General features: G+C 39.3%; 1 protein-coding gene across 1 annotated transcript in view; it reads left to right on the top strand.

Moving 5' to 3' along the window:
* Nucleotides 1-25,065, top strand: part of LOC111576189 (CUB and sushi domain-containing protein 1-like) — a 427,486-nt gene that overhangs the window by 190,943 nt on the left and 211,478 nt on the right. The window contains exons 4-5 of the mRNA XM_023281752.3: nt 18,553-18,747; nt 19,805-20,012. Of these exons, the coding sequence (XP_023137520.2) occupies nt 18,553-18,747; nt 19,805-20,012 (403 nt within the window). The remainder of the gene's footprint in view (nt 1-18,552; nt 18,748-19,804; nt 20,013-25,065) is intronic.

Raw genomic sequence — 25,065 nt, 5'->3', positions numbered from 1 at the left:
AACCTGCAAGACATCTACCCTTGACAAGCAGTGCTTGACACCCCTTAACATGATTATTGAGCTTTACTCCAGTATTAACATCTTATTCTCTCATCTCAGCAGAAATTTCAATCTGTGGCTCAGTCATCAGCCAAGATTATCTGGTTGTGTGGGTTTCCAGATTTAGCTGTTATCACACTGATCATACTGATCTCAGCTGTGCTAATACTGACATGTTTGATATTTATGAATTTACATCTGCAAGATTATTATAATCAGTGTAGGTTTATTGGCTTCTTTTGTCAGAAATGTAATAAAACCGACTTTGTCTTTGCAATGTTTCCATCTGACACTTCAGTGTTTGCTAACCTTGATGGTATTTTTAACGCTTTCCAGAGAGGCGTGCATGTCCTACCGCTGCTTTCACATTTATTGTGACGCCCAGCTAAGGAAGTGTTGAGTTAGTTTTCAGCCAAGCAGAACAGAAAACAAAAGTGCTCCCGCTGTGTGCTGTGTTGCTTGAGTGACAGAATGACTGCTGGAATATAGTGATAAATAAGGCAATATTATACACATTTTTGCAATAGAGCTGACAATTCAGGGACAGCATGTGAATGAGTGAAGGAAGCAGAAACACTGATTTGGATCTGACGCAAGTTCTCAGGTGTGAGATCCTCCCGACTGCACAGAAGTCAGTATCAGCAGCATTTTGGAGTGGTGAGGTGGCGGAATTTGGCCGTCCACATCCATTGTTGGTTTGATTGATGTCACACTGGAGTTTTTTGGAGGAATTTTGGCACCAGTGATTTATTGGGTATCCTGCCATCTCAATTATGTCCCTCCCTTCATCCCTTACTGACTTGTGTAAGCATATTTACAGCTGACAGACAAAAAAAAGTCTGTGATATGCATCATTTGTCATTGGCATTATTTGAGTGATGTAATAAGGAGATGATGCTAGAACTTGCTATAAGACTGAAAAACAATGTTGGCTATTTTCGGCTCATTCAACATTTCTTATAGGAAAATCATTTTTAGTTTGATCTTAGGCCAGACGGATTTGTCATCTTGCGGTGTGCTGAGCAAACTTTTTAATAATTGCCTGCTTTGTGGCAAGCATAACAGCCTTTGTTGTCAGCGGCTGGCCATTTCACACATTTTGTTTTATATGGATGCAGTCTGTCATTCGGATGCGGGGCAACAGGGGTCATTTAATTGTTCTGCTATGCTCACTTCCCAGTGAATGGGTAAATGTAGGATTACGTATGCCACACATTTTTTATTTGGAATGGTTCACGTTGTCACATAAAAGTATTGAATAATTCTTTATAAACTTATACACACAGAATGAAAGAAGATGGCGATGATCAGTATAGTTAAACCCGATTAGTATCATCATTCTTCTTTTTTTTATTCAGGCAATTTCTGTGGAATCGATGATGCAGATGGTACAGCCTTACAAAATCAAAATTACCTGGACAAAGTCTCCACTTTTTCTTGGCATTTTCCTGGAGAAATTGCAGTGATAATAAAGCATGGGAAGCACAAGGAATAATGACATGGTATTTTTAACCATTATTCCAATTTAACTGTCAAACCATTACAGCCCCCTTTTGTGTATCAGAGGAAAGCTTTCGTATTTCCTGCTAAAACTGCCAAATAATATTCCCTCACATCATGTGGCAGACAGGAGAAGCAACAGACTTTTTCTTCTGTGGTTTCAAATCTCCTATACATAATGATGTAAAATACTGTGGAGAGACTATGTGAGAGCTGTCCTTTCTCACAGTATTAGCCTGTTTAAGTCTTGTTGGATGAAAAGATCAAGAATATTATACTTTTTTTTTTTGCATTGTTCAGCCAGCTGCAGATTACTTTCAGCAATACAATAACTGAAAGGATAGAAAATCAAGCAGCAACGCAGCAACACATGATGTCAATGTCAACATTTACAATACCTATTATATTATCTTATGAGCTGTGATGCAAAGTCTCACTATTAAAGCATTATATTGTGTGTTTGTGTGCAACTTTGCTTGTGTCACTCCGATGATATATGGGAATAGTTGTGACATCAAGTTTACCTATGATTCTGTGGCGCCCAGGGGACCATGAACTGTATACCAAGGAAATTGACTCTTTAGCGCACATGCACATTCAGACACCTACCGATTCACACGCATGCATTGTTATATACAAAGACAGAGGCAAATATATATCTTCAAACATGTAAATACAGGTCGACACAGAGACAGATTTGCCATTAAAGATATACGAAGATAAATACCCAAACCCTACACACAGAAACGCACAGGAAGACAGATGGATTCACGTATACATGCAGCATGAAGGAAGACACACAAACCACAAGCCCAGCCATCCATTCTGTATAGTGCGTTGACAGATGTAAATGTGCCCAGAGGACAGCATGACTAAATGAAGATGCATTAGACCTGTGTGAGACTGTGTGTGCATGAAAGAGAGAGATGCAACAAGCAACAGGGACACCGGTGATTAATGTCGATTTAAACATTTTAACAATCAACACTTATGGCCTCTCTCTATTCAGCTGTATGTCAGAAATTAATCCTATAAATGTTCTTTCTGTTCTGATTAATTCTATGTTTTGTTTGTTTGTTTTGTACATTTCTGCAACACTCAAGATCCTGAACTAGACCTGTCATAAACTTTATTATTGAGTTAATTGTTGCTGCGCTGCCTAGCATAGTAAAACCCTTTTCAGACATGAGATATGCAACATTGGTGTCTTCATCAATCTGGCTTTGGTATTCTGTCATTCAGACATAGCTCCCTTTTAAGTTAATGTTCCCCATGGCTTTGTTCAAAAAGACCCACCATAGAGCTGCAGAACGTGCGATTTTTGTCATACATGGAAGATTTGACCGTACATCAAGAGCAAATTAATGCTGTAGTAAACAAAAGACTTAATCTAGGCTAAATGAAAGCTTATGAAACTGTCAAAAAAAAAAAAAAATAGGAAGCTAGTTTATGTAGCATTTCCTCAACACTAAAAATTCTGTCCAAGCCTGATAATAGTAAAACCAAAATATTCCCCCAGGTAAGATGGAACTCAGGGCTCAACCTAATGAAAGACGCTATGTGACAAATGATTTTACTGCAGCTGCTAAACTGTGACTCTGTGTGACAGCTCACCTGTCCAATGTGAAGAACAGAACACAGTGTGACTTGCTGGTGAACCCTGACCGATCCCATCTTCATGTCAGAGATAATTTATAATTAAAAGAGATTCATAAAGGTACTGCTGTTGTTTGTTGTGCGTAAATGCATGCACCTCTTCTATTTTGGAGATGTTATATAGATCTTGCTGTTATTTAATAAACTTAGAGTAAAGTCTCCTACAAACAGTTGGAAGTAACAAGCAAAACCAGCTCCTTTTAACATTTTGCCAAAATCTGTATTACATTCATTACTGGTGAATCTCATTAATTTGATCTCAAGGTAATGTCTTAGTAACATTTTAGTTTGTAATAGATATGAAAATGTAGAGCACAGTGAATAAGAAATGTCTTTTTAATCTCTGGATGTGTCGTTAGAAGTCTGCAACGTTTTTGGACCAATGATGTTGCTGAAATGTAGACAACAAAAAACAAAAAATGCCTTGCACAACTCAAAGTACGTGATTTTGTGTGCCTATCCATTGATGTGATGACATGTCAGCTCAGACTTGTATGTAAACAGGTTTACTTCTTACAGCATCCTTTATGGGCAGCTATTGTGTAACCGTGTTCCTCCACTTAAGTGGAGTTAATATATATTTACCAATGTCCATATTTTTTTTTTCTATAATCCAAGCGCGAACATCACGCATCACAAATCTGAGGGCAACAGTTTCATGAGCACAGAAGCAGCTGGAGTGTGAGGAGATGCACTTAAACTGAAGCGCAGGTCACTTGTGCAGCAGCGGCATATATGCATGCAGACAAACAGTTTAGAGCAGGACCATTTGCACCTGAGCAGGGGCTATTTGAGAAAGAGGATAGGGATTTGAGGGAAATTTGACAAAATCTGAACATCAAATGGAGAAATAATGCCCTCAAATTGAAAGACCACACTTTTGATTAAAGATAGGTCTGTAACCTCATAGTGCAGAGGGCATCCGATTAATGGAAGGTAGGAGCAAGTCTGATAGGAGCTTAAGATGAGTTTATCTCCCACGCGTTACACAAACATAATGTCTCTTTCTTTCCATTTTTGCACAGACATATTTAGAAATATTCTGTTGTGAAATGAATAGATTTACTTTGGAATGCAAAAGCACACATGTCCTACACTTGTTCTCTGTCCATATGTGCATGTATGTATTTGTGCTCATGCGTGTGACAAAAGATGTTGATTCCTGTAGTTATTTTTCGTCCTCCCTGACACACCACAGCCTCAGGGCAGGCCACTCTGTACTATATGAGAACTCTGGTCAGGGCAGGGTTGTCATAGCAATGATGACAGGAAGGAAATAGATAGAACAGGATGTGTTGGCAGTGCTCTTTGGAGAGGAGGGAAGAGAAGGGGAGAAGCAGTGAAGGGGGAATGATGAGAGACTGGCAATGGATGTGGTTTTTAGAGATTTTGAGGTTTTCAGGCTGAATGAGATTTTATCTGCAGCCCTTCTTTCCGACTGTCTATCATAGTGAGGTGTGGGTGCCTTCAGGAGTTATTGTAAAGGGCTCATGGAACCCTGAGCAAAGTTTATTACATAGAAAATAAGACAAGTGAACAGAACGACAGACAGATGCACTGACAGTTTGTTTGCTGACTTTGTATTTTCTTTCTCTTCAAGTAATTTTTGTGATGCGCACAGTACTGATTCATTTCAGTAATGCACCTCTTAGAGAGTAGCACAATTAAACTGCTGCTTCACTGGTTGCTTTCAAATTAACCAGATGGTCCACTTCTGAAGTACAGCGTGAATTAGCCAGAAGTTCAAGTCTACAGATATTTTTTGGCCGCTTGTACTTTGTTTATAGTAATAAAAACTCTGTTTAACATTTTACATAGAAGGTGAACATTTTAGAACATTTTAAGGAGACTGTGTTTTTCTGTCTTAACTTCAAATATTAGCAGTGAAGCTGTGTTTCATGAACAAATAATCATTTAGATAGAACTATAAATCCATTAGTAACCATAAAACAAAGTAAATCAATGAGCCCTTGCTATAGCTGAATGGTTTTAAAAACAGACAACCATATCCAAATTATGCTTTGGAACTTCAGAATATAGACTCTCTCTATGGTATATCACAGATTAAAGTCTTGGGACTCCAGATCATGATTTTAGAAGTTATCTGCACTTATTTACAAATCTAGGTTGAACTATCCCAGATCAAAAAAATTACATATGTGAAAAATACTTTGTGCAGATGTTCTTTTTTTCAAGTGCAAATAATTGTGGATGTGTTCTGTGTTGTGTTACACAGAGGTTGACTGGTGTTTTCTCTGTTTGTCCCCTGCAGCACTCTGTAGCCTCAGGCTGGGTCACTGTTTCCATAGCAACTGCCGGCCAGTGGTGCAGTTTCCAAAAGTGATACAGTGTTATTATTGTTGCACATGCCATTGAAAAGAGCAATTCTTAGCATAAATAATTATTTTTCAAAATGATAAGGAACAAATACATGAAACACATTAAGATGGACACTTTTGGCATCAGCTCAGAGGATTTAGTTAGAAACATAAAGTGTGTCCTGCCTTGATGTTGGTTCCATGAATTAATCTTGTATTATATGTATGTGTGTGTGTGTGTGTGTGTGTGTGTGTGTGTGTGTGTGTGTGTGTGTGTGTGTGTGTGTGTGTGTGTGTGTGTGTGTGTGTGTATGTATATATATAAACAATGATAATATAGTGAAATAATCAGCAGTCACAAATCTTGAGACTTGGATCAGTAGTTCTCAACTCTTTTTTATCCACACAAGACCTTACTGTTTAATTAAATAGCAATAAAAAAAGTAGACTTTGGTCATATATCTAATCAAGAGTGAAAAATTGCCTTAACTAAGCTGTCATCTCTGCACAGTTGCATGACAACTGTTAATAATTTCAGTGTCACTCAGTTTTTACAGCCCAATAAAAAACTGAATAATAAAACTGAAGTGGTAATTATAGTCCCAGGACATGCTTAGGGACAAACTTTTGCCATCTCATAGCTCCCTACTGCTAAACTACTGCTGAGAGCCTTAAAATATTATTGATCTGAATCTGAATGTGATCTGAAGCCACGTTAAACAGCTGGTTCATTTCTGATGTCTTCGCCACTGGAATATCTTAAGAATAAGATCACTCCATACATTTAGAGGGACTCTCATCTCATCCAGGCTGTTATTACTCTAATGACCTGTTCTATTTTCTGAGCCAGAAAATGCTCAGAACAGCAAAGACTGAATTTAAAAACCTCTGGAGAACGTCCAGTTTTTCAAGAGTAATAATCCATATCAGAACAGCTCTTAATTCTTTAACTTTCTGTTGAGCTTTATGGGTTTGTCTCAGTGTGAAGACACAAAGCAACCTTATCTGGGCCTGTAAATGTGGGCTAACAATGACTTTAACCCTTACCGGTCATTAATTTTACGGTATCAAATTGTCCTGCAAAAACCATTTATTGCTCCAAAAGGAGCATAATAATAAATCTCCACAGTTTCACAATGCAGGCGAACTGCTGCTATTGACACTACACAACACTTAAGTCACCTATACAGCCACAAAAATTAAAATAGATCACTTAAAGCTGTCAGTCTTGCCATGGAATAGGAAAAATCTCCCTTTGTCACTGAAGGAGAACCAACAGACCCAAGCTGTAGAAATAGCAAAGAGTAAGGGAGAATAGGACTGAGGTGGCAGTGCCCTTCTCAACAGAGCAAAGGAGGACTGAAGTGTGAAAGCAAAAAAAGGCCTCAAGCATGAATCCCTCAAGCTTCAATTTAACAAGTTCTGTCTTGAAGTAATGGTTCTCTTTGCTACACTATTGTTATGGCCGGCAGATAAACCTCCTTGCTTCAGGTCTGAAAGGGTTGAGAATCATTATTTGATAACTAACTGCTCCTAGTATCGCAGCAGAATGGCATACAGACATTAGAGCTGTGGGTTGATGAGTCTGTGCTGGAGCAAAGTAATCAAACACAGTAATGACATGCTCTGACATGCAGCAGTGAACAGTTCAAATGAAGGTAGCTTCTCAACTATAGAAGTTCAGTGTCAGCTTATTTTTCCCTGCACTAACTCTGTTGGATTTGCAGCACTTCCCATGTTAAAAACTAGTTTTAAAATACAACAAGAACTATGTTTAATGTGAAATAGTTTGTTTGTAGAGAAAATCCTGCAAAGAATTATCACCTAAACCTGTGCAAAATCTATAAAAGCACCACACAGTAGACGGGCAAAGTTAGCATTTAGCAGCTAAGGAGTCAGGAGATAGTAGAAGGAAATACAAGTTAAAGTGATATAATGTTGGATTTAAACACATCAGTCAGCTAGATGTGTAAATTTAAACCATCTTTATAAGGCATTGATTTTAAGCTTCCTCCGTCACCTACAAGCAGCCAAGAAATCTGTTAATTAATGCTGCTTTAAAATAAGCCAGACCAATTCAACTGGATCAGCATGGCTTTATATCTGTTCAAAACAACTTAGATCTTTGGAGTACCTGCAATGAGAACATACACACTTTTTGAGTACAATCAGAGCAGTCCATTTTAAGTTTCAGCATTTGCTTTATGTGGCGAGTGTGGTACAGTAGAACATGCTTTTCTGTTGCGTGCTGGTAAATACCTGTTGACTCTGTAGCTGCTGGTCTTAAGATAAGATAGTCCTTGATTTCTCCTCACATGCCAGGGTAAATTCACATTGTTACAGCGGCTTATGTAGCAATAAACATAGTAATAGTAATACAATAATAATAAAATAGTAGAAATAATATTTACAATATGTACAGGGATGAGAAATGAGAATGAAATAGTGCAGTATTGACACACTGTAAACAACACAATATAAAGTGGCTTGAAAAAATACATTTAAAAAGTGCAAAGATGTAGCAGGGCAAGAATTGGTGTGCAAATTTTATGGTTTGGGGTGGTAATGATATGAGTCCAGGTTATGTTAACATCAGCCAGTGATGCTGATGTTGTAAAGTCTTATAGCAGATGGAATGAAGGACCTGTGATAGCGTTCCTTCTTGCAGGGTGGATGTCTCAGTCTGCTGCTGAAGGAGCTGCTTAAAGACCCCACAGTGTCATGCAGTGGGTGAGAGGGATTGTCCATGATGGATGTGAGCTTTGCCGACATCCTCCTCTCACCCACCTCCTCTATGGAGTCCAGGGAACAGTCCAGGACAGAACCTCCTCCTGACCTTCTGTTTAGTCTCTTTCTGTCCCTTTCAGTGCTCCCTGCTCCCCAGCAGACCACTGCATAGAAGATAGCAGACGCTACCACAGAGTCATAAAATGTCCTGAGCAGAGTCCTGCACACTCCAAAGGACCTCAGTCTCCTCAGCAGGTGGAGACGACTTTGGCCTTTCTTGTACAGGACCTCTGTATTGTGTGTCCAGTCCAGTTTATTATTGAGGTGAACACCCAGGTATTTGTATGAGTCCACCATGTCAATGTCCAAACCCTGGATGTTCACCAGTGCAGTCTGAGGCATCTTCCTCCTGCAGAAGTTGATGATCATCTCCTTCGTCTTACTGGTGTTGAGCAAAGTCAGAAATGACCGTCCTGTAGTCCCACTCATCCCCCTCAGATACACACCTGACAATGGCTGTATCATCGGAGAACTTCTGGAGGTGGCAGCTCCCAGACTTATAATGGAAGTCCGACGTGTACAGGGTAAAGAGAAAGGGGGAGAGCACTGTCCCCTGTGGACCTCCATGCTGCTGACTACCACATCAGACACACAGTCCTGAAGCCTCACGTACTGTGGTCTGTTGGTGAGGTAGTCGATGGTCCAAGAGGCCAGGTGACAGTCTACTCCCGCTCCTTCAAGCTTCACCCTAAGCAGAGAAGGCTGGATGGTGTTGAAAGCACTGGAGAAGTCAAAGAACATGACCCTCACAGTGCTGCCGGGGTTCTCCAGGTGAATCAGCGATCTGTGCAGCAGGTAGACCACTGCATCATCCACTCCAATGTTTGGTTGGTAAGCAAACTGCAGTGGATCCAGATGTGGGCTCACCTGGGGACGGAGGTTCCTGAGGATGATCCTCTCCATGGTCTTCATCAGATCAGTCCTCATCAGGTCCTCTTCAGATCAGTCTTCATGGTTCTAGCCATCACAGCATGGGGATATTGTATATTAGCATCTAATATTTCTTGGTTCCAAAGCTGAGCTGGAAAGGCTGAGGAGAGCTGGTGTTTAACAGAGTGTAGCTGCTACAGTGATTACTCTGTTTAGCAGGTGATTGATGAGGAGCACTGCTGGAAATGTCACTTGCCCCGCTAATATATTTTCACCAAGGGAACATAGGAAAGGCGGTGTTAATATATTTTAATACGTTTACTCCAAAGGAGCAGAACAGAAATGTAACTTTTAAGGAGCTTTTTTTCCAGCGAAATGTGGCTTCAGTCTCAGCTTAGGCTGCGGACTACAAAGTTGCATGTAGATACAACATGTTTCCCTCTTGCGGTGTTTGGTATTATCCTGACACACTCAAGTTCTAATCCACTGCTGTTGTTTAGCCCAGATTCATTAGGGTGTGGTTTATGCTATGGTATTGTAGAACAAAGTGAAATCTGCACTCTCATTGCCCTCCTTCACTGGTGATTGCTGGGAATTAATGCTGGAAACATCACTGGTTGGCACACTTAAAAGGAAAATCCGAAATCCAGAATTGTCGAGCAGGATTCAGAAATGTTGCTCTCATTATCTTGGACACAGCAGTCACTTTTTGAGATAATAAACAGCTCTATGTCCCAAAGTAATAAATGCAGGAATGAAAGCTCTGATCTGTAATATCATTGGGATTTACAGTGAAACACGCTGCTTTGAATAAGAACCAAATAAAGCGAGCCATGCAGTGTTTATGCGACTCCATTGTGCTAGGTATCCCTTGGTTTCTAAGTGCTATTGTGTATTCTGGAAAGCCTGATCATCTCTAGAGCCAAGGTAGTATTGATTTCTTTGAACAACAGCAGGTTGATACATTTAATTCTACTGGAGACATCAGTGGAGTTGTAAACACTATATATATATATATATCATTGCATTAACATAAAAGCATAAAGCAAATAGTTGCTGTTTATTTCTTAGATTGCAACCTGATTATCGTTTATTCTGCTGATTATTTTCTCAATTATTCAATCGAATTATTGTCTCGTACATAAAATATGTGAAAACACAACACCCATCACAGTTACGTAAGATGATGTTTTCAAATGACTTGTTCAAAAGACAGTATAAAATCCACAGATATAAAATTTACTGTTGCATGAAGCAAAGCTAAACTTCTAATCATCACAGCTGAATAGCTAGGACTGGGGAAAAGCTTGGAATTTCTGCTCTATGATTCACTTGATTAACCTACTAATCATCACTGGTTAATGCCTTACATATGAGTGCACCAGTTTAGGTTAAATTTAATGATGCAGTATGAGATTACATTGCCGTTTTGAGAGTACAGTTTGTACTAATGGTATAATAATATCAATTCACACCCAATTTTAAAGTTGAATTTAGGCATTTAAAAAAAGAAAAGAAAGAAAAAAAAGTTGACTTTTTGATTTATTGGCTACCATGTCACAGGACCTCTGTATCTCCTTTGAAAAGCTACTTTTCAGAGGATTATTCTTAGAATTAGTACTTCTCTTGCACATGCTCCAAAACTAAATGGAAATAAAAATCTATTTTGTGGGCTCAATTTGTGGAAGCAAAGGTGTGCACAGAAGGTGAAATAGCCCTTTAATGGCTTTGATTAATGAGTTAGCACTCTCCGAAATGTCACATAAGCTGTTGACATATTAAAACAAGGAGAGCTCAGCAGGTGGTGAGGGCCCTCGGATCAGCTACGACCCTGGACCACAACTGGCCAGGAGCCCCATTAGAGTTTGTTTGGTTAGAGTTATTATGTACTATGTGTCAGTGAAGCTGTTAATACATTTACACCGTGGGAGCACTAGCGGTGCTGGGGAGTCCATTTAGCTCAGGGACTTTGGCACCTTTCCAACTGCAGCAACTCTACATCAGGAATCACAGATTAAAGGAATATGGCGATTGCTATTTGTTAATACATGTACACCATGGGAGCTGAGCAGAGGTGTTAATGGATTATGGATTGCACCTATTGAGAGATGCTTTCAGTGTCAGCTCTGGATCCCAGCAGAGATGTGGATAGGAGGTGATTTGTTCAGACTCAAAATAGTGTATGGTGAGGAGGTAAAATAATGTTGTCTGCCCCTTTTCCTGTAATTGAACTAGGGTGTTGACTGTACAAACACTGAAGTAAAAGCAGCCAGAGTCCAACTTTGCTGAAATCACTGCTTTTTTTTTTTTTGAAATTGACTCACTGGTTTGAGTATTGTACCTTGATGGAAGAACTGGAGAACAGTGACAGGCTGTTTGAATGCATTTTATATTTAGGACTAAAACTAACATGAATTTTTAGTTAAGCCAAAATGTATTCCAAAGAACATATTTTCATTTAAAAAAATAAACTAGTCTGCCAAAGTTTTAATCTCTTTGAAAGTGGAATTTTCCCAGACACATTTCAAATGTTAACATCTGTCCAAATCCCTGTTTGGCAATATGTGCACACAATCTCACATTTGTTCGGGTTCCGCTTGGTTTTAACTTTACAGCCCCCTGGAAACTAAGCAAGAAATTAGTGATTTTTGCCAGGTACGTGGAGCAAGATTTGACTAAACATCTGTTCCAACTTTGGCTTGTGGCAACTTCCATGATGTGGATACAGATATATTTCACACTCCGTTGTTTTTTTACTGTCAGGGAACCAGGGGTCATTTTCACTCTCACTCCTGATGTTTTTAGGGAGTAAAAGCTCACAAACAGCATCAACCACATGACATTTTAGTCTGCCAGCATGATGCTTGTAGTGTTTTTTGTTTGTTTTTGTGTCAGTATTGCAAGCTACAGTCTTTTAATACTGGGTGTTAAAAGTGTTTTGTACAGTGGTTGTTTTTTTTCATTGGTGTTTTCCATCATGGAAACTCATGTCTGTTTTTGAATATATATATTTTTTTCATTTATTGTATGTGGTTTTTAATAATGGCATGGTTGTCATGAACTGCATTTATATCAGGGAACAAACAAAATGATTATGACAGTTAATTTCAATACAGTAGTGAGTGCATTAGCACATCCATGACAACAGAAACACTGTAGATGTATTGTGGAGGACTTTCCTTAGGCTTGTTTAACTTTCTTTTAGCAGCAGCAATTTTCTATACTGATATTAGACATATATGGAGGCATAAAATTTGTGGGGTAGACAGTCATAACTTTTCAACAGCTTCTCATCATCTAAAGTTATCTTGTCAGCACGTAAAGAGCAAGAAGAACAAGAAACTTTCTGTCTCTGTGCATAACTATATAATTTCAAATAAGGTAATGTGCAGTGAAAGCAGTTGGGCTAACTATATACACAAAACAGTCAGTTTTTAGGTTCAAAAGCTTGTGGGACACAATATGTGCCTCACAGTATTTTAGTCTATCCCTGAGCCTACACACACATCAGAACTTGGTACAAGTGTCTGCGTAACAACCTCTGTTAGCCTGTAAGTGGTAGCTGTCCTTCCTTGAACCACTTTTGGTAAATACTAACTACTGTGTGCTGGGAACATCCCAAGACCTGCCGTTTTGGAGGTGTTCTGACCCATTTGGCCCATGTCAAATTCAGTCAGATCCTTACATTTGCTCACTTTTCCTGCTTCCAACATGTCAGCTTTCAGGAACTGACTGTTCACTTGCTGCGTATTGTTTCCCACCTATTGACAGGTGCCATTACAACAAGATAATCAATACTATTCACTTCCTTCATCAGAGGTGTTAATGCAGTGGCTGTGGAGGGCTCTATATGTATTTTTACTACTTGCAACATGGCCGCCATGATGTAATTTTCTTCAGAAATCTGTAAATAAATGAAGACCTGTTTCATAAAAAGACACATTTCAGCAAGCACTATGTTATAATATTCACTTCGTGGGAGTAGAATGAAGGGTTAATATGAATTATTATTCTGCTTCATAATGATCTTGTTGAGGTTTTGTAGCAGTAACAGAGAAGCAGAACTGATAGAGGAAACCTCAGAAATGTATTAATTTACTTAGATGAGGGAAGATGAAATTATAAAAGATCAAACAGAAAAATAGGATACTATTGCTAATGCATAAGGATTCTGCAAAACATTGATAATAATTATTAAATGATTTAACAAAAGCCTTTATCAGCACCTCTCCCATCCACCCTTTCCTGTCTCCCTCACTTCCTCACTCCTTCTGGCTCTTGTTGTTTACTTCCGTCATCCTTCATGTGTTGTTTCTCGGTTAACGCAACTCCCCCCCCTTCTCTTCCTTCCTTTTTCTATTCCTCTCTTCCCTTCGCCCTTTCCGCTTGTTACTGTCATTTCTCAGCCTCGCTCCCGTCACCTGTCTCTCATCACCTCTGTATCCCTATGAAAGTTTTGTTGCCCTGCCTAGAGTTGCTATAGTAACACGCTGACCTGGCCTAAGGCTGTGAAGGGCTGGCAGGGACAAACACAACAAAGGAGCATCATCAGTCATTCTCAGTAGACAAACACACAAACAGTCATGTCTCTGTCACTTCAGAGGACATTACAATGACTTACAATATTTTCCTGGAGAATTACCTGAAGCCTAACTCTTTTCCGCAAACATAACCTTATCACACTAGAATGTGATGTTTTCAATTCTGGGACTTCCCCACAGTGTGACTGTGTCCTCACAACATATCCAATACAAGTGCAGATATACATACACAGGAATGCGCACAGAAACACAAACACATACACAGGATTTAAGACATAAACAAACACCCACATATACATATGAGCAAATTTCTCTGTTGATGATGGCTGATGCGAATGAATACAATTCCCACTTTCATACAGACCCTAAGACGGTGCACGGTTTCAATAATATGAATATTTTGTATGTTAGACTGTGGTGTTTGGGCATTGCATTCCCACACAATCTGCTTTAATGAGATAATGAGAAGCCTGCATTGTCCTCTGTGCTCTTCATGAACACACAGCCGACACAACGCTTCCTTGAACACATCTGAGGATTGTTTTTTTTGAACCGATTTGTTCAGAATTATAATGCAGTCTTTTTTTGTAAAAAAAAAAAAAAAAAACAAACCCAAATGACCTCAACTTGCAAATGGTTAGAATAATTAAAATGTTAAACATCGCAGTCATCCAATATTAAATAATCAGCATGGTTATTCCACTGAATACATGTGCCGGCAACAGTTTGAATTTTTCCAGGCTTGGGGTTACGGCTGAACAAGGTTGTATACCACCCAGCTGACTAAAAACAAGGAATACAAATTGAAGCATTGTACACACTGCTCATATTGTTGTGTTGATTCACATTGCAAGTAGGTCGCAGTAACCCATAGTCATTCCAATTAAATACACTATCTGCCATCTGTAATTTTATTTACAGTGAAAATCATCAACTTTCTGTCTTATGAATATCACTCTGCACATTGTAGACAAGCGGCCAGCAAAGAAACAGTTTTTAAGCATTCACTGGAAGCCAGGACAGTTTGCAGTGCAGACATGGCTTATGTGTTCTGAATTTGTTTGGCAACAGCTGGATTTATTGAGGAGGCGTCATAGCTCAAGAGTGATACCAGACCTTTGTAGTAACCCTGTTTAGATCTATAACCCCTGAACTATATCTAGATAGTTAGTATACATATACACAGAAGTGTTATCCTGCCTGTGTCATTCAGCAGTTTTTCTTCTTTAGAACAAAACAGTTGCCATTAGAGAATATATGTCATCATTATCTCTTGGGCTGAATAAAACAGAAGAATTAAATTTGCGAGTGAATTAAGAAGACACAATATTGTTTAATTAAAGTACAACATTTAATATTTCATTTTAAATTCATTTGATAACTTTAACAGAGTGTGATTCAGCAAGAGGAACTGTCCATATTATTACCTATTAAACAGCCTGGTGGAGAACAAGGCTCTGCTTCTTCTTTCCATATGGTGATATTCATTAATAGATTACAAATTGTTGTAATGTTGAGTTAAAGTTACCTGTTAAAGAATTACTAGATTCCCTAAGTTTGACTTAAAGTTGATGTGTCCTCAGACTGAAACTGAGGGGCAGTTCCGTGAGCCTTCTATAGATTGTTTGTGCAGTAAACTCTTATAAAGGAATAGTTTGACATTTTAGGAAATATGCTCAGTCGCTATTTTGCAGAAAGTTAGATATGAAAATCAATAAGGTCTAAGAATAGAGGGTGTCATATGCTGTGCAATTTCTAAAGCCCCCTGAGGCATCTTTGTGATTTGTGATACTGGCTATTTAACAAAATAAGAAAAGAAAGAGAGCATAAGTGCATTTCTCAAAATGTCAAACTATTCCTTTAATATCAAAGCACAATAACTGACATGCATAAAATCAAATAATTAGGAAAATATATTACAATAGAAGTCTTATTTCTTTCAATGGAGTTTAAAGCCTCCAGCTGATGTCTCCACAAGCAGTAGACATCTGCTGTCAGACATACTGTACCTCACATCCAGAGCACTGCAGGTTATCCACTACAAATGACATGGAGTTGGATAGCTGGAAAAAGAACAAAACATCAAAATTTCATTGGATTGTCCCCAAACTGTAGCAAAAATGCATCTGCAATTAAGTGTGTGATTAGTGAGATAATAACAATACATTATCCTTCTAAACTATGCCCCTTATTCTTTTAGATGTCGTCCTCAAACATCAGTCGAAATGAGGGAAACCCTTTATGCACCAGGCAGGTATTTTTAAAAAACAGGCCAGCTTGGCAGACAGGACCGTGCGGTCACGTAAGTGTGACTAATGACTTGGCTCGGACACGATTCCTTTCATAGTGGTCTTCTTTTCATTGCTTCTTTCCCTCCCTCTGCCCATCCTTGAGTCAGTGCTTTAGTTTAACCTTTGGATTTGGTTGTGTGCCTCACCTTATTAAAACAAAGCAGGCAGCATGTTTGCACAGAGGACAGCATGGTCAGCTGAGTGGAAGTAACTTGCCTCTGATGCATGACTTCATACAATCCAAATAATGAGTCAATTAGAGTAAATTATACATGTTTAGGGCCCACTGCAATTAGTTCACCTCTCTGTTTTCCTGTCTGACTGGAGCCTCCGTCTCTCCTCTTTCCTGTCTCTTCCTCCTTTGCTCCCCTCTCTTTTTTCACTCCTCTGTCATTCTGTCTCTAGTCTTTCCCCTTCTTCCTTTTCCCGTGTCTGTTGCTTTATCTTCCGATCTTTTTTCCCACCTCTTTCTCTCTCTTTTCGTCTTCCTCTCACCCCCCTCACCCCCACCCTTCCCTCTTTCTGTCCTAGTTCTCAGGGTCTCATGGTGAAGCTTTGTCTAATTACCATGCTAGCGTTTAATTGGAACGGTGTACACAAACATGCAGACTGACTTACTGAATACCCCTTACATGTAGACACATTGCACTGTGCATGCCCATAGACAGACACACGCATAAAAAAACGTTTGGACACGCATTACATACACACATTACACACCCAGCAAGTTAACATGCTCCAGTTATACAAATACACAGAGCACACAGCGTACACCCGGGTTAGATACTGTGGAGTTTATCCAGGTTGTACTTCAGCCACTGTGTTGCAGCCCCTTCTGTGGAGCTGAGGCGTGTTGGCTACAGTCATAGTTGATTTTGGCCTAGTTATACCATGAGCTGCCTGTAGCTGCTTCCAGTGTAGAGCTATGTCATCTAGGAGCAGGCAACAACAGATGCACATTGGAGGCAAAATGCTAGCCAGACATCTAAATACCACTAATTCATTTCAGCATATTTTCAGCTTTATGAAAACCAAACGTGCATGTCTTTGGCCCTTTGTTTTGCTTTTATTTGGGATTTTGTCACATCTTGCTGTGGTGACACTTTCTGATTGATATTAAAGTCAAATACAAGATGATTAACTGCTGAAGACTAATAAAAACTAAATACCGTATTTTGGCGACCATAAGGTGCCCCGTATTAAAAGGCGCAGTCTCAGTTCCGGGTGCTATTTCTGTATTTAACACATACATAAGGTGCACCGGATTATAGAGCGCGGACATAGTAAAACATACCTGTACTAGCTTAAAACATGCATGCTAGCGTGTGTTTTAAAAAAGGCAGCGGAAGCAAAACTGAGTTCAGTTGTACTTTATTGAAGTATTTAGCAATGTTTTCACGTTGTTTTTTGATCAATCCTCATTCACAAATCCATCAAAGTCCTCATCTTCTGTATCCGAAATGAACAGCTGGACTAGTTCTCCATGGAACACGCCAGGTTCCCGCTCGTCATTGTCAGAGTCAGTCTCGTTGCCGTGCGGCTCCTCATAAATAATGCCGGCTTTGGCGAAAGCTCGAACAACAGTGCAAGCAGACACGTTAGCCCAAGCATCCGCAATCCATTCACAAATTGTGGCGTAACTCGCCCGGCGCTGCCTCCCAGTCTTAGTAAAACTGTGTTCGCCATCTGTCATCCATCGCTCCCACGCCGTTCGTAACTTCACTTTGAACGCCCTGTTTACACCGATGTCCAGCGGTTGGAGTTCCTTCGTCAAGCCTCCCGGAATGATAGCAAGCTCCGAGTTCATTTGCTGCACTTGGTTTTTCACAGCGGCTGTGAGATGGACGCGCATGGAGTCACAGATCAACAGGGACGGTGACGCCAAACCCATGTTGTTTTGCATAATGCACATACCGGCACTATATACCAACTGGGGGCGTGTCTTTAGCGTCTTCTTTCACGCCCACACTTCCCCCTTTAACGTTCTCATGCTGTCCTCTGTCACGTCCGCCTTTTCTCTATATAACCAGCGTGTCGGCAGGAAATGCTGTCAGTCAGTCAAGCGGAGCTCATCAAAGTCAAACAATAACATTTACACATTTTGGAAGTCGGTGCACACATAAGGCGCACTGCATTATAAGGTGCTCCGTCTATTTTGGAGAAAATTTAAGACTTTGAAGTGCGCCTTATGGTCGCGAAAATACGGTACCAATTTATTATTGTTTTTTATTGTGGAATACTAGATATTTTACCTTGTGAGGCAAGTAAGAATTATTCAACAATCCTCACTCACTAATAGAACTTTGACTGATCCATTCTTTGGGGACACAGGCCAGTAAGTTTGTTGTCATTGTCTTACATCATCATCAGCACTGGCACAAATAGAGCCATTAAAGCCTTCTGTCATTTACACTGCTTGGCTCATGCTTTGTTGATTGAATATTAACTTGATTGTTTTGCATTTGTTGTTCGAAGTGGATAAAGAAAAAACATTTATTTTGGATATAATATAACCAAAACATTTTTTTTGTCCTCTTCTTTGTATTACAGTCCTGCCCAGCCACACGTGTGGTACCCCCGGCCTCATTCCAAATGGAATCATTCATGGCTCGCGGTACAACATGGGGGATAAGATCCGATACAGCTGTGAGTCAGGTTTTGTGCTGGAAGGACACAGTATCCTCACATGTATTGTATCACCTGGCAGTGGAGCACAGTGGGACTTCCCGTCACCGTTTTGTAGAGGTAAGATTCTTTCTTTCTTTCTTTCTTTCTTTAATTACTTTAAGAAAATTGCCTTCAAAATTATGTTTGTGTATGTTTATATTCATACCTTCAAGTAAAAATAATTATACATTTTAATTATGCCATTGGGGATAAATAAAGTTCTTTCAGTTGAATTTAATTGAACTGTGTTTGTGGAAAGTACTTAGCGCTTAACTCCAGCAATGAAAGTAAAATTTAAAAAAAAAAAAAAAAAAAATATATATATATATATATATATATATATATATATATATATATATATATATATATATATATATAATTGTGTTGCTGAGGTCATGAGAATTGAGTGACCTTAACATAAGGTCCTGAAATGTAAGACAAGAAACCATACTGTATTGATTAAATGAAAGCACAGAAAGGTCTGACTGACATCATGTAACAGACTACTGTATGAACCAGACGAAGCCCAAAATCCTCAAGAAAAGCCCTTCTAATGGATCTTTAGTTCACAGACAAGAGGTGATCGGTCCATGTTTCCACCATCAGAGCCAGTAGATGGTTGAACAGCTTAAATGATGTATTAATTAAAATTAATTGATGATCGAAATGACGGTGAGGATGTAAAAAGATAACATTGCCATAATTTTAGATGTAATATTTTAGTAACATTTTTATTTATTTATCTGTTGTTCAGTTATTATAGCGTTATATATTCATTCTTGAATAGAAATAGGAGATTAAGCTATGGCCCACGCTATGAAAACAAAGTGTGTCTTCTAATTAATCAAAACCTCATTGAATAGGACCTTTACAGAGTAGTGCAATTTTATTGTTAATCACAGGCTAATATTCTTATTGTACCAACACACACACACATACGTGTATATATATATATATATATATATATATATATATATATATATATATAAAAATAAAAAAAAAATTGAAAATCCTAGCCAACCCAACAAAGTAAGCACTGTAATCTGTCTGTATATGAAATAAGAAAAATAGTCATGTATGTTGGGGGTTCTTAATCCTTCTCATCCTTTGTCCTTGGCATTCTATTTCTAACTAGCGGAGGGAGCATGTGGGGGTACGTTACGAGGCACCGCAGGTTCAATAACCAGCCCCGGATACCCTGCAGAGTATGACAACAACCTGGACTGCACATGGTCAATCCTTGCTGAACCTGGGGACACCATAGCTCTCGTCTTCAGTGACTTCTTATTAGAGGACAAATATGACTTCCTAGAAATCAGCGGGACAGAAGCACCAAGCATATGGTAAGACACAGCTCAGACACAGATTGCAATGTTCAATAAAAAAAATAGTCTTGTTGGAGGACACGGGGGTCTTTGTGAAAATCAGCAGGACTGAGGCACCATGTGTTCAATGCCATATAAATACATAATGAAAGCAGGCACACACACACAATCACTATTGACATTTGAAAGGTTTACAGTAAAGCCTGTCATTTGTGTTCTTTAAATCTAAAAATGGTAAACAGTGCAACAGGCACACAAAGACACACAAAAAACACATGAACATCACAACCTTGTTCTGTAAATTAGGTGGAGCACAGGATGCTGCTTTGACAAGAATTAGTAGCCTTGAGGCTTTATTGTTCTGTTAGCTGACTTGTTCACATTAAAGAGAACATTTGTCGTTTTCACTCCAATTTTCTCTAACATGTATACTTCCAAGAGGGGCATTTAATATTTAAAGAGGACTAATGATGTTGTTGAGGAGGACAGATTCAACTGCTGATTGATTAGCTGCACAGGAGCCCTGTTGATTTTCTTGATTTATTCAAATCCCATAGAGAAGATGATAAATTACTGTGTTTTGACTCCCTTTTTTGTAGTTGTATTTGAAAATTGGCACTCTGTTGTGCCAGAACACACTCTGCTTTTTGAATTTAGAACTCAGTTGGAATTCACTAGGTTTGTTCAGAATACCACACATATCCACTGAAGGCTTAGATGTGTTTTTGCAGGAGTGAAGGCTGCCTAATGGTTAAGCATGCAGTGTTGTCACTATATTTCAAGTTGCTGTAACTGCTGGGGAAATCTAGGGAAAGTGAAAAAGTTGTTTGGCCTCCCTCAGTAATAACAGCAGAGATGCCTGTGAGCTAGGTCTGCTCAGAACATTGACATTAGTAGACTGAATTTTTGGGCTGGCTTGAGGGTTTCATTGTGTGTCGTATATTTGTGAGGCAGCACATCGCAGAGATTGAAAATGCATATTTACAAAACTGTCTCTTGATAAATGACACGACATTTAGGGAATTAAAAAATGCTGTCATACCATACTGGCCTATATTACCATTTGTTATGACACATTTTGTCTGCTTTTTAAGGCAGAACAATTACTTTAACTGAGAGGAATCTGACATTATTCATCTTGTTGATTACCAATTAAATCCATTTCTAAACATCTGTGGTAGTTTTTGCTGCCACGGGAAAATTTTATTCTATAAGGAGTCATTTCAATGATGAAACTCTTCAGCTCTTTTTATGTGTGCTGAAGTGTCTCCCAGATGATCTTCACAACTATGCAAGGTGACACTGAGTTTTTCAATTCAGTAACAAAAATATGTATCAGTCAGTCAATTATGCCAGTGTGTCTCGGAACTGATGTGTTGAGGGCATGTTGTGTTAGTAAAGTAACAAAATTTCAAAACATGCATCTATAGATCACTCCTTTTTTTATACGTTGTCGTGCCTTCAGTTGATGTCCTCTATGTATAGGAAATGGTTTGTGATTGCAGCCCAACATGCAAAGAAATAGAAGAAATAGGTTGACAGATAAATAAGTGGAGTGAAGAAGGCATGAAGGATAAAGAACAGCACTAGATGGAAACAAAAGAGTAGAGAATAATTGTGCATTTAGTGCTGTCACTAGCAGCGCAGTGCACAACATCCATGGCATTCTCATGATATTGCTTGTGTGTGTGTATGGGTGTGGGATGTGTGATGCGTGTGTGTGAATGTGAGTCTGTGTCAGGTCTTAAGTGGCCCTCTGACAGGGTGAGCTGTTGATCGTTTCTCTAGGCTCTGACAGATTACACACACTCAAGTACGCACACGCATACACACAAAGCCTGCCTCTGACAGTATAACATTCAAGGACCACTGTCAACCAGCCCTCTGCAATGCAGGGGGAAGATAGGGAGTGTACTGGAGAGCACAACCAACATTTTGTCAAGTGGAAAATGGCGACCAGAACACCTGAAGCGTTGTTGCTTGACCATTCTTGTTTTAAACTATTAGTCTCAATATCTCTGAGCATTCTCATAATTTGGAAATTTGTTTGATAAGCTAGCATAATAGCTATGAAAATTTACAGCACAACTAAAATAGTTTCAAAGATAACCAAATTGGGGAATGTTATTCCAACACATAAAGCGTCTTTTTTCCATTACTATATAACCAGCCTATTCTATCGAAGGTAATGGTCTGGCTGCACCACACTATCATTCTGCAAGTGGGAAAGAAAACCATCTGGCTTGTTTGTATTTCTTTAAATCAGTCGCAGTTGTTATGGGCGGGGCTAAATGAAGTATGTGGTTTTGGTGATCTCTCAAAATAGTGAAATAGTGTATCGATTGAAATGATCAGCCAATGGCAGGCTTATACCTGCAAACTACATCTGGTGAGTCGGGCTAGTATCTAGGTTCTGTTGCCAGTACTGTTTAAGGATCTTGGGATCTTGTTCACAGGTGTCAGAAGAATGTGTGAGGTGAACAGGTGGATTGATGCAGTGTGCCAGATCATCGTGGTGAAGAAGGAGCTGAGCTGAAAGGCAAAGCTCTTGATTTACCAGTTGGTCTCTGTTCCAAGACTTACCTATGGTCAAGAGCTCTGAATAGAAACAATGGCATACAAGAAGACAAAATGTGTTTCCTATGTAGGGTGCCCTGACTAAGCCTTAAGAAAAAGCTGAGGAGCTTGGACAGCCAGAAGGAGCTGAAGCTGAGTTGCTGCTCCTTTACATTAGGCCAAGTAGAGGTGGTTCGGGCATCTGATTAGGATGCCTCCTGGGTGCTTGCCTTTGGAGGGTTTCTAGGCACGTCCAGCTGGGAGGAGACCCCAAGGTAGACCCAGAACTCACTGGAGGGATTACATATTTTATCTGGCCTGGGAGTGCCTTGGAATCCCCCAGGAGGAACTGGAAACCATTACTGCAGAGCCAGATGTCTGGAATGTCCTGCTTAGCCTGCTGCCACCATGACCCAACCTAGGATAAGTGTAAGAAAATGGATGGATGCACAGTGCCACTGCAGGGTCGAAAAGAGATAGAGGTATACATGTTTGAATCAAGCTAGGAGGTGTCGTATATTCAGTAAAAATCCACTGATCTCAGCCTACAGCTATATATTTTTTATACGAAAATATTCAGCGCCCCAAACTATACAAGACAGATGTAGGAAGTTTCTTGCTAAAATTTAGCACAAATGACCTGGACTAATATAAAGATACAATTAAACAAACGTCTGCCGTGCACAACCGAATACAATCCTAAGTACTTCTCTCTAGAGGTAAGATCAAGTGATGATTGACATTCTCACTGAGGCATGTGGGCAGGTCATTGTGAAAATGACTGGCACCTGACAGGACCACTGTGACGGGTCCTTCCTGTTTACGGAGAGCTTTTTCTGATTGGCTGTCCCAAAAGCAATTTCCTGTTTCATGTTCCTGTCTGCTAGCTGGCAGGTTGAATGTCAGGTTGACTACCTGTCACATACACGCACATACCCACAAACACTGCTTAACGCACGCACGCTCGCACACACACACACACACACACACACATACACAGACACACACACACACATATATATATATATATACATATATGTATTTAATGGCCACATCATGCCATGCCATTCCTTGTATTCTCTCTTGAGACAGAAATTTGGATATGTGTGTCCTGTTTTTTGACCACTAAACTATTGTATTTCTTACAACCATAATCTAAATTGAAAGATTCTGTCCTAGATGATCTAACATTTGTATGTAGTTTTCATGCAACTACCCTGTTAGGCTGTATAATTTTTAAAAAAACTGCCTGCTGAGTGAGGTCAGACTGGCAAAAGATTGCCTAAGGCATCACAGAGGATGGGAGGGGGAATGTAGGCAGTCACCTAAGAGACAAATGAGTGACAGAGACAGGGTCAGAGAGAGAGATTTCATAAGACCTCTAGGTATTTGTGTTGCTGTTGCCTACTGTAGTTCAACGGCTTTATCCTGCTGTATGACTTACAATATGTGTTTCTTTATGTCTCCCTGTTCAGCAAGTGAAATGTCAACAGGTCAAACAGCTATTTCAGTTTGCAGTGGAGAGGGTCTCTCTTTGCATGCCTTTGCTCATCTTTTCCATCAATCAATAAAATTATCCAGATTAGTCTGGGAAAAATAGCAACCTGGCCTGTAAACAAAAAAATTGAAAAGAGGATTTTGATAGATAATTCAAGGTAAAGCAGCAGTGGTTGCTGAATAATGTCTGTATAATGAAACAAAAAGTTTCACAGTTTATGATCAAGCCTTTTGACAGGACATTCCACCAATGAATCAATTAACCAGTATTTGTAATTGATATTGCAAATGTTTGAAGATGCATAGAAGAACATAACCGGCATATCTTCAATAAAGAGTTTTTATAGAATAGGACTGCTGTCTGTAACAGCTGGTATCTTCAAAGATTACTTAAAGAGAGCAGTTTATGATTTTTTTTTTTTTTTTTTACTGAAGTTCTTCCCAGCTCTTAAATCCCTCTCCTTCTTTCTGCACTCTGACCTCTGCCCTTTATTTCACTTTCTCACTTTTCCTATTTTTCCTTATTGTCTCTGCACTCTCAACACTCCCTCTGGCTGTCCCTTCTTTTCTCTCTTTCCCTGTCCCCTATCTGCCCCCTTCTCCTCCTCTATCTCACTCTTTGAAAGCAAAGAAAAACAGTGCTGTCATTGTCTTCAACTGAATGAATCCTGACTCTGCCAGAGGCCCTTAATGTATATCCAAGCAACATGGCAAACAACACAGTCATATTTTGTGTCTTATTGGTCACTGCATTATTCACATTGATTGTTACTCAGTTGCCAGTGCTGGAAGCTCAAACATTTGCTATAATGTGTTGTCACCATGGTAATCAAGGATTTTTCATGAGCTGCAGTTTATTATGTTGATTTAAAGAGGCTGATGGAATTTCGCGTTTCATATTAAACAAATCCCTTGCCATCCTATCTTTTTAGACTTTCATTTAGCTCAATGAAATGCCATAATTGCAAATTATTCCAATAAATGAGTAACAGGGTCACTCTACAAAATGTGATAAAAT

This window comes from Amphiprion ocellaris, chromosome 1 (assembly GCF_022539595.1).
Source record: "Amphiprion ocellaris isolate individual 3 ecotype Okinawa chromosome 1, ASM2253959v1, whole genome shotgun sequence".
NCBI lineage: Eukaryota > Metazoa > Chordata > Actinopteri > Pomacentridae > Amphiprion > Amphiprion ocellaris.
This window is presented reverse-complemented; position numbering and strand designations above follow the sequence as displayed.